The sequence below is a fragment of the Notolepis coatsorum genome (genome assembly GCF_963971535.1).
Source record: "Notolepis coatsorum genome assembly, chromosome: 4".
Lineage (NCBI taxonomy): Eukaryota > Metazoa > Chordata > Actinopteri > Aulopiformes > Paralepididae > Notolepis > Notolepis coatsorum.
In genome coordinates this window covers 10,022,585-10,033,735 of record NC_140168.1, presented here as the reverse complement: position 1 = coordinate 10,033,735, position 11,151 = coordinate 10,022,585, and the positions used below count along the sequence as shown (strand labels likewise).

Below are 11,151 nucleotides of genomic sequence, written 5' to 3'. Positions count from 1 at the left end.
AAAGGCTCATTTCTACCACAAGCTGAATTAAAAACCATCGAGAGAGCGACTGAGCCAGTGAGATCAAGGTCATTCGTTTTTTATTTAATTTTATTCAGCCACAACTCAGACCAAACGAGTCATGGCTCCTCTGTCGCAGACTTTTGTAGAATCAGAATCGGTTGAAACAGCTTCCTCTACTCTTTTTTTAATTTTTTTATTATCCTATCTCTTTGCGAGTCAGCGTGGCTGTGTGCGTTTGCGTTTTGCGTCAAGGACGTGTCTCATGCCTCCCGCGAGGAACCCCTGGCTGCGTGGTTTCAGATCATCTTCATGTTGAACTTCCGGGCGCCCCCGGTGGGCCCCCCTCCCCCGGCGCCGGCCGCCGGCTCCGACTTGCGGAACGAGTACTCCACCGTGAAGTTGTTCTTGCGCTGGCCGCGGCCCCGGCTCCACGCGAACAGCAGCAGGAAGCAGAAGAGCACCACGCCCAGGAAGGTGATGCAGCCCATCGCCGTGCTCACCAGGATGGTGGTCAGGTCCAGGGTGAACTTCAGGAAGACGCGCGTGCCGTTGGCGTTGGTGTCGTTCATGAAGTCGCCGCCGTAGAGCGAGCGGTTGACGAGGAAGGCGGCCGAGGCGGCGTCGGCCGGCTGGCTGCGCACCGTCAGCGTGGCGAAGTAGGTGTCGTTGCCGCCCGCGTTGCTGGCGATGCAGATGTAGGTGCCGCTGTCGGTGAGCTGCGCGTAGCGGATCTCCAGCGTGCCGCCGGGCAGCACGGTGATGCGGCCCTGGTTCTTGGCGGTGATCCGCCGGCGCTGCGGGGAGATCCACACGATGGCGGGCGCCGGCTCGCCCTCCGCGCGGCACACGAAGCTCACCGGCTGGCCCTCGCGCGCCGTCACCTGGGGGGGGGGGGGGGGGGGGGAGTTCATTCATGAATTAACGGAGAAATCTATAGCACGATAAAAGCACATTTAACCCTTTCACTACCACACTACGGAAGGCTAACCTTTCACTACCACACTACAGCAGGTTAACCCTTCAGTGTGTTAGTGAAAGGTTCACCTTCTGTAGTGTGGTAGTGAAAGGTTAACCTTATGTAGTGTGGTAGTGAAAGGTTAACCGTCTGTAGTGTGGCAGTGAAAGGGTTAACCTCTGTAGTGTGGTAGTGAAAGGTTAACCGTCTGTAGTGTGGTAGTGAAAGGTTAACCCTTCAGTGTGTTAGTGAAAGGTTAACCGTCTGTAGTATGGCAGTGAAAGGGTTAACCTCTGTAGTGTGGTAGTGAAAGGGTAACCTTCTATAGTGTGGTAGTGAAAGGGTTAACCTTCTCTGTAGTGTGGTAGTGAAAGGTTAACCGTCTGTAGTGTGGTAGTGAAAGGGTTAACATTCTATGTAGTGTGGTAGTGAAATGTTAACCTTCTGTAGTGTGGTAGTGAAAGGGTTAACCTTCTGTAATGTGGTAGTGAAAGGTTAACCTTCTGTAGTGTGGTAGTGAAATGGTTAACATTCTCTGTAGTGTGGTAGTGAAAGGGTTAACCTTCTGTAATGTGGTAGTGAAAGGTTAACCTTCTGTAGTGTGGTAGTGAAAGGTTAACCTTCTGTAGTGTGGTAGTGAAAAGTTAACCTTCTATAGTGTGGTAGTGAAAGGGTTAACCGTCTGTAGTGTGGTAGTGAAAGGTTAACCTTCTCTGTAGTGGTAGTGAAAGGTTAACCTCTGTAGTGTGGCAGTGAAAGGGTTAACCTTCTCTGTAGTGTGGTAGTGAACGGGTTAACCTTCTGTAGTGTGGTAGTGAAAGGTTAACCTTCTGTGGTGTGGTAGTGAACGGGTTAACCTTCTGTAGTGTGGTAGTGAAAAGGTTAACCTTCTGTAGTGTGGCAGTGAAAGGGTTAACCTTCTGTAGTGTGGTAGTGAAAAGGTTAACCTTCTGTAGTGTGGCAGTGAAAGGTTAACCATCTGTAGTGTGGTAGTGAAAGGGTTAACCATCTGTAGTGTGGTAGTGAAAGGGTTAACCTTCTATAGTGTGGTAGTGAAAGGTTAACCGTCTGTAGTGTGGTAGTGAAAGGGTTAACCTTCTGTAGTGTGGTAGTGAAAGGGTTAACCTTCTGTAGTCTGGTAGTGAAAGGTTAACCGTCTGTAGTGTGGTAGTGAAAGGTTAACCTTCTGTAGTGTGGTAGTGAAAGGTTAACCTTCTGTAGTGTGGTAGTGAAAGGTTAACCTTCTGTAGTGTGGTAGTGGAAGGTTAACCTTCTGTAGTGTGGTAGTGAAAGGTTAACCTTCTGTAGTGTGGTAGTGAAAGGTTAACCTTCTGTAGTGTGGTAGTGAAACGTTAACCTTCTGTAGTGTGGTAGTGAAAGGTTAACCTTCTGTAGTGTGGTAGTGAAACGTTAACCTTCTGTAGTGTGGTAGTGAAACGTTAACCATCTGTAGTGTGGTAGTGAAAGGTTAACCTTCTGTAGTGTGGTAGTGAAACGTTAACCGTCTGTAGTGTGGTAGTGAAAGGTTAACCGTCTGTAGTGTGGTAGTGAAACGTTAACCGTCTGTAGTGTGGTAGTGAAACGTTAACCGTCTGTAGTGTGGTAGTGAAACGTTAACCGTCTGTAGTGTGGTAGTGAAAGGTTAACCTTCTGTAGTGTGGTAGTGAAAGGTTAACCTTCTGTAGTGTGGTAGTGAAACGTTAACGTCTGTAGTGTGGTAGTGAAAGGTTAACCGTCTGTAGTGTGGTAGTGAAAGGTTAACCGTCTGTAGTGTGGTAGTGAAAGGTTAACCGTCTGTAGTGTGGTAGTGAAAGGGTTAACCTTCTGTAGTGTGGTAGTGAAACGTTAACCGTCTGTAGTGTGGTAGTGAAACGTTAACCGTCTGTAGTATATATAAAAAAAAAAAAAAAAAATTTTTTTGCTGATAACCGATCCAGCTATTTTAGTTAATATCGGCCGTTCGATCGGGGCATGATCCCTAAACCAAAGTAACAACCAAAACATCCCTTTGCCAAGAACACCATATCCCCGGTGGTACAGCCCACAGTACCTGCTGCATCTTGCGGTTCCGGATCTTGGGCTTCTGGCATGTGAAGTGATCGAAGAGCGCCGAGTCGGTGAAGGTGCTGAGGCTGTGCCCCGCCACCTCCACCGGCCCGGCGCACACCGGCACCCTGCCGTCGAAGTCGAGGGTCTTGCGTCTCTGCAGGATCCACAACAGACGGCAGTCACACAGCAGCGGGTTCCCGTCCACCCGCAGCGTCTCCAGGCTGTTGACGGAGTGGAAGGCGCCCTCCTCCAGGCTCTGCAGCTCGTTGGACGAGAAGTTCAGCACACGGATCTGCCGGAGGCCGCCCAGGGCGTGCGGCTCTACCGTGACCAGCCCCGTGTTCACCATGATCAGCTCCTTCAGCCGCAGCAGGTCCCGGAAGGCCCAGGGCTCCAGCGTGGTGATGGGGTTGTAGGACAGGTTGAGGTGGGTGAGGTGCGCCAGGTTCCTGAAGGAGGCGGAGGGCACGGAGGTGATGTTGGTGTTGGTGATGGAGAGCCAGCGCAGGTCCAGGCCCTGGAAGCTGAGCGGGGAGATGTGCTCCAGGTACGGCCAGCTGTCCACCTGGAAGGTAACGCTTTGGTTTATTATACAATTGTGGTTGTTGTCTATATCAGCTGTGATTATTGTCTATATCAGCTGTGATTATTGTCTATATCAGCTGTGATTATTGTCTATATTAGCTGTGATTATTGTCTATATCAGCTGTGATTATTGTCTATATCAGCTGTGATTATTGTCTATATTAGCTGTGATTATTGTCTATATTAGCTGTGATTATTGTCTATATTAGCTGTGATTATTGTCTATATTAGCTGTGATTATTATCTGTATTAGCTGTGATTATTATCTGTATTAGCTGTGATTATTGTCTATATTAGCTGTGATTATTGTCTATATTAGCTGTGATTATTGTCTATATTAGCTGTGATTATTATCTGTATTAGCTGTGATTATTGTCTATATTAGCTGTGATTATTGTGATTATTGTCTATATTAGCTGTGATTATTATCTATATTAGCTGTGATTATTATCGATATCAGCTGTGATTATTGTCTATATTAGCTGTGATTATTGTCTATATTAGCTGTGATTATTGTCTATATTAGCTGTGATTATTGTCTATATTAGCTGTGATTATTGTCTATATTAGCTGTGATTATTATCTGTATTAGCTGTGATTATTGTCTGTATTAGCTGTGATTATTGTCTATATTAGCTGTGATTATTATCTATATTAGCTGTGATTATTGTCTATATTAGCTGTGATTATTGTGATTATTGTCTATATTAGCTGTGATTATTGTCTATATTAGTTGTGATTATTATCTGTATTAGCTGTGATTATTATCTATATTAGCTGTGATTATTATCAATATTAGCTGTGATTATTGTCTATATTAGCTGTGATTATTGTCTATATTATCTGTGATTATTGTCTATATTAGCTGTGATTATTGTCTATATTAGCTGTGATTATTGTCTATATTAGCTGTGATTATTGTCTATATTAGCTGTGATTATTGTCTGTATTAGCTGTGATTATTGTCTATATTAGCTGTGATTATTATCTGTATTAGCTGTGATTATTATCTATATTAGCTGTGATTATTGTCTATATTAGCTGTGATTATTATCTATATTAGCTGTGATTATTGTCTATATTAGCTGTGATTATTATCTGTATTAGCTGTGATTATTATCTATATTAGCTGTGATTATTGTCTATATTAGCTGTGATTATTATCTATATTAGCTGTGATTATTGTCTATATTAGCTGTGATTATTGTCTATATTAGCTGTGATTATTATCTATATTAGCTGTGATTATTATCTATATTAGCTGTGATTATTGTCTATATTAGCTGTGATTATTATCTATATTAGCTGTGATTATTGTCTATATTAGCTGTGATTATTATCTATATTAGCTGTGATTATTATCTATATTAGCTGTGATTATTGTCTATATTAGCTGTGATTATTGTCTATATTAGCTGTGATTATTGTCTATATTAGCTGTGATTATTGTCTATATTAGCTGTGATTATTGTCTATATTAGCTGTAATTATTGTCTATATTAGCTGTGTTTATTATCTGTATTAGCTGTGATTATTATCTATATTAGCTGTGATTATTATCTGTATTAGCTGTGATTATTATCTATATTAGCTGTGATTATTATCTGTATTAGCTGTGATTATTAGGGTGATAAATATGAGCAGCCCAGTGCAGATTAGAGCACTATACAATTATGCAAATAATGTACAGAGCTAAAGCAAACAACTCACTGTAGCACCCACTTTACTCACTTTAGACACTGTAACACACTTTATATTTATTAGTAAAGAGATTTGCACTACAACTCATACCTCATTGCACCTTACCCTAAGTTGTACCTCATCCCATTTCTGCATTGTACTGTATTGTATTGTAACTCAGTTACTCATTTTTTTTCCTACTCTGTATTGTATATTGTATATATGTATATTGATGAACACTTTTGTTTACACTTTGTTTACGTACTTTTGACTTTCTATTTTATACTTTATCTATTTTTATCTAGCACACCCTCAGGTGAAAAACAGAAAAAAGCATTTCATATAAAAGTATTCTGTATTTTTGTATGACAACTAATAAAGAAACTTGAAACTTGAAACAAAGTTACTGCCGGACGGGGTGCAAAGGTCTTTTTTCAATACACAAAAGAAAATATGATTTGAGAGATATTTGTAAATGTACTGTTCAAAAAGCTAAGAAAGGGATTATAAAAGGAGGTGTATTTCTATTATTGGGGTTAACTTGTGGAACAATGCTGATATACAGTTAAGAATGAGTCATTCGCTTTTGGTTTTTAAGAAAATGGTTTGTAAAGCTATTTTTGAAAACTGTTTTCAAATCTGTTTTTTGCTATTTTCTTTTAGAATACTGTTTTGGAGTCTTAATTTGGTTAAGAATATAGGACAGGCATGTATAAGCATTATGCTTCAGTCTGTACCTTTTCAGTCACTGTAATTGATGACTGAATAAACTACTACTACTACTACTACTACTACTACTACTACTACTACTACTACTACTACTACTACTACTACTACTACTACTACTACTACTACTACTACTACTACCACTACTACTACTACTACTGCTACTACTACTACCACTACCACTATGGCAAGCTGTTTTAACATTTATTCCCATTCTCTAGCTAGCTGGGGACCTAGCTAGCTCATTCACAAGGACAATTTTGCGAATGAACTAGCTGGGTACCCAACTAGCTCATTCGCAAAGATGACCTAGCTAGCTGGGTACCCAGCTAGTTCATTCGCAAAGACACATTTGCGAATGAGCTAGCTCACTACCTAGGTTGTATGGCAAGCCGTTTTAACATTTATTCCCCTTTTCTAGCTAGCTGGGTACCTAGCTAGCTCATTCGCAAAGATGACCTAGCTAGCTGGGTACCCAGCTAGTTCATTCACAAAGACACATTTGCGAATGAGCTAGCTCACTACCTAGGTTGCAAATGTGTCAGCTAGCTGGGTACCCAGCTAGCTAGGTAGCACGTGTCTTATGGCAAGCCGTTTTAACATTTATTCCCGTTTTCTAGCTAGGTACGCTAGCTCATTCGCAAATGTGTCTTTGTGAATGAACTAGCTGGGTACCCAGCTAGCTAGGTCATCTTTGTGAATGAGCTAGCTAGGTACCCAGCTAGCTAGAAAACGGGAATAAATGTTAAAACAGCTTGCCATACGAGTCTTAGCTAGTTAACTAGCCGGCTTTGTCCCATAGGCTTTACACCAAATTTTGCCTCAGCTAGTAGCTAGCTCATTCGCAAAATGGTCCTTGCGAATGAGCTAGCTGGGTACCCAGCTAGCTAATGTGTTTTCGCGAATGAACTAGCTGGGTACCCTACTACTACTACTACTACACCTCCAGGCCCCGCAGGTTGGAGAGCTTGCGGAAGTTCTGGTCCTCCAGGGCGGCGATGCTGAGCTGGCGCAGGCGCAGGGTGACGAGGCCACGGAGGTAGGACAGCGTCTGACCGGAGAGGGAGGTCAGGTTGCAGCGCTCGATGGTCAGATCCTCTAAACCCACCAGGCCAGAGAAAGCCTATATAGCAAATCAAGAACACAGGGGTTTAAATTTGTTTTATTAATACAGCAGGGTTCCCACAGACATTGCTAAATGAAATTCAAGGACTTTCAGGGACTTTTCCAAGCACTATTTTTCATTTGAACTCATTCTGCGCCAACCCCGAGATTTCTCGTGTTTCGAATCCAACCGTTGAGCGCCAAACCCGATATTTCTGGGGTTTTGATCCTTTTTTCTTTTTCCCCCCATTCTAAACACTCGCGGTGACCTGCTTGTGTCTCCCTGGCACCGCTGCCTACGTTAAAATTGCAATGACGATCGAATCCCGGCAGGTGGCAGTATCGCCTACCTTTTGAACTGGGTCTCTAAGGTGTCTCTCAGTGCCTCTGTGCCTCTGGCTGCAGGAATCCCCTCCCCCTCAAAGTGAAGCAGTACACAGCTATCCGTCTGAGATTTGCTCGCCTGAAACCTATTGTTTTCCGTATTCTAGCCAGACCCAATGCACACCGATAATGACAATTGCGATGGAACTACTGGGATTATTCATTTTGGAGTACCTTCTTACAAAGGTAAGGTCTATTTTAGGTCTATTTTACGGAACCTAAAACATGCTTTTGTATTGATCACAGCGTTGTATTTTACCGAACCTAAAACATGCTTTGTGAAGACACATCTATATATGGTATATACCTTTGATTTGGAAATAATACAGGTTTCAGGCGAGCAACCCGAACGATTTGCGCATATGCATATAACACGTCATATCTCGCAATCTAGAAAATGAGACTGGATTATTTTGAAACAGGGCTATGTTTAGCGCACAAACGAAAGTATGTAGAAATTAACTGGTTTGTCAGTGTTGGACTATAAACAGTGCCTGTCAAATGAGCCGTACTATTGTCTCCATAGCTATAATAGAGAATATACGGTGGGTCTGCAAACAAGTAAAGATGGGAAAACAGCATGGCAGTCAATGAGTTAAAAGGGCATTTAAAAGGATCCAATGCCCCTTTAAAAGGATCACTTTTAAATGCGGTTTTCTTTTTAATTGGAAACAAATCTGATCCAATATTTATGGCTTAAAACCAATTTCCGACAATTACAGTAGTAACACTTAAAATTCAGAACCATTTTATCATGGATGAACAAAACATTCAATGTGAACGGTTGATTTGAATTCCAAGGACTTTTTAAGCACCTTGTTAAAAAAATTGGCAGTTTTCAAGGAATTCCAGGCCTTCACTTTCTTTTGGTAAAAAAAATCAAGCACTTTAAGCACTTCAAGGACCTTGTGCGAACCCTGAATACAATAGCTTTCTGTATTCAGTTCTGGTTCATACAACAGCAGTGGACCCTTTGTGATTTTATTTTCCAAGAGGGAAACATTTTTCTCAATATCTTCAGTCAAATCTTTGTCTCTCTATAGCACAACAGTCCTAGTCGACGAGATGCCCTACACAGGCTTTACCTTGTGAGATATGTAGACCAGGTCGTTGTCGCCCACCTCCAGGTGCTTGAGACTCCTCAGGTCCTGGAAGGTGTAGTCCAGCAGGATCACCATCTTGTTCTCGCTCAGGTCCAGGCTGGTGAGGTTACCCAGCTTGGCGAAGGCTCCCATGGGCACCAGCTTCAGCTGAATGAACGAATGAATGAATGAATGAATGAATGAATGAACGAATGACGTTTATTTTTCGGTCTTGTTTACAGACAAATCAAAAACACACCTGTGTGGAAAAAAAAGTAAGGCTATTCCATAATTTAACTCCCAAAATGTAAACACATCTAGCTTTTAGTCAAGTCAAGTACATTTTATTTATACAGCACATTTCTAAGCAGCGGCAGCTGGCACCAAAGTGTTTCACAGGCCAGGTGGATAAAAGCCAAAATATAACGACGCAAGATATAAAATTAAAAACACAGTAAAACAATGAATGTAATAAAAACAGGTAGGACACAGTAAAGAAAAAAAGAAAAAAATGGGCCAGGGGTCTAGTGGTGATTAAGTTGGGGGGAGGGAAGGCCAGGGAGAACAGGTAGGTTTTTAAAAGTGATTTAAAAACCTGCACGGTCTGGGCGGCCCGTATGTTGAGGGGGAGGCTGTTCCACAGTCTAGGCCAGCGGTTCCCAAACTTTTTTGGCCGTGCACCCCCTGTCACCTCCCGACCTAGCTGACGCACCCCCCAATGGGTTTCTGTTAGAATTTTTTTTTGCTGGTCTCCATGCACAGATGAAGCACACCTGTGTCAGACACGCCCGAGACATTATTGTTTATTATTATTATTATTAAAACGTACGTTTTTTATTAAAACGTTTCTTGAATTTCATGATTTACACAGTGAAAATCCCCATTTGAAATAATGTATATTAGTTATATTTATTAGGCATAAAAAAAAATATTGTTTGGTTCCTGTTGGTTGTCAGTTAAGGCCAGGCATGAGTAGGTATGGAATTTATTTTATTTAATTTTTAATTTTTATCTCTTCCCACGGCGACTATGGATAGGGAATTTCTTTATTTAATTAAAATGTTCACGACAACATGGATGCATGTACTCTGCCAGCATGTTTAATATCCATAATACTAAAGGTTTGACTAAGATTTTTATGAAATATTATTGTAAAAAAAAATGTAATTTTTTTTTATTTACCACCATTAGCCTTTTCATGTCACGCACCACCTAGAGGGCGCTCGCGCACCACAAGGGGTGCGCGCACCACAGTTTGGGAACCACTGGTCTAGGCGCTGCGGCGGAGAAAGCTCTGTCTCCCCTGGTCTTGAGCCTAGTTCTAGGCACCACCAATAGCAGCTGGTCAGCTGATCTAAGGGATCGGTGGGGGGGGGGGGGGGGTGGCGGTGCAGGAGCTCAGATAGATAGGCACATTAGTCCCTTACCTGGTTGGCCCTCAGACTCAGCGTCTTCAGGCCCTGCAGGTTGGCGAAGGCGTTGGGCTCCAGCGTGGCGATGTGGTTCTCGCTGAGGTCCACCTCCTCCAGCCACGGGTACGGCGCCAGGTCCGCCGTCTGCACCCAGCGGAGCCGGTTCCGGCTGAGGTCCAGCAGGCGCGTCTCCGTGGGGATGCCCTCGGGGACGCCGGCGAGCCGCCGCCGCTGGCAAGACACGGACCGCAGCTGGGCCGAACACTCGCACCGCGGCGGGCACGCCTGGCCGCACGCCGGCAGCATCAGCGTGGTCACCGCGGCGACCAGGAGGGCGGCCGGGCCCCATCGCCCCCACAACAACGGCGCCCTGGGCCCTGGCGTTGCTGAGGCACGCCCACCAGGGCCAGGGGAGCCAATCATGGCCCTGGTCCTCTGACTCCTAGCCTATCAGAGGCGGGGTCAGTGCACCACGCACCTGCAGAGAAAGAGACAGAGACAAGGATGACGATAAGTGAGAGGATTATGAGAGAAGCTAGTGGTTATGGAAATAAAATCACATGGAGAGGGGGGGGGGGGGGGGGGAGGACAGAGGAAAGAAGACGGCGAACATGCAGAAACGTAGAAAAGCAAACGATGGAGAGAGGAGGAGGAGGATGAGGGGCAGGGGAGGAAGACAGATGGAGAGCCACAGGGATATAGGATCATCACACAAGCTCATAAAAATTACATCCAACGCTGCTGTGAATCATCTCTGCTGCTCGCGATGGAAGAACACGTCACATAATTTGGACGGAAACCTGCCAGGGAGCTCTGGGACGTATTACCAACGAGGCATTAAAATATGACTGACTAGGTCCCATTACTGGAACATGAATCAGTTTGAGAAATAGAACACACTTAGTCTATTCATTAGCTCCATCTATTGGGGGCTCTAAGGCAGAGGGAAGTGAAGTGGGGCATCGGGACTGACGTGACACAGGGACCCAGCTGAATTCCTCCTACTCGTTACGCATTCCTTCTCTTTTCCTCGCAGACATTGTTTTGCTCTCTCACACCTCCGGCACAGACACACACAAGGCATGCATTAATAAAAAGCATAAATATATACATAAACTGAAATTCTCCTGACAACAAAGAAGGGCATGATGTAATGCGATGAGACAGGCTA

At 43.7% G+C, this 11,151-nt stretch overlaps 1 protein-coding gene across 1 annotated transcript; it reads right to left on the bottom strand.

Moving 5' to 3' along the window:
• Window positions 1-299: 299 nt before the first annotated feature.
• LOC311227061 (leucine-rich repeat and immunoglobulin-like domain-containing nogo receptor-interacting protein 3) lies at window positions 300-10,403 on the bottom strand (the record flags this gene model as incomplete). The annotated part of the gene is made up of 5 exons (XM_084312581.1): window positions 300-884; window positions 3,009-3,572; window positions 6,942-7,121; window positions 8,572-8,736; window positions 9,996-10,403. 5 exons carry the CDS (start codon window positions 10,401-10,403, stop codon window positions 300-302), a joined length of 1,902 nt encoding a protein of 633 aa, XP_084168707.1.
• Window positions 10,404-11,151: the final 748 nt, after the last annotated feature.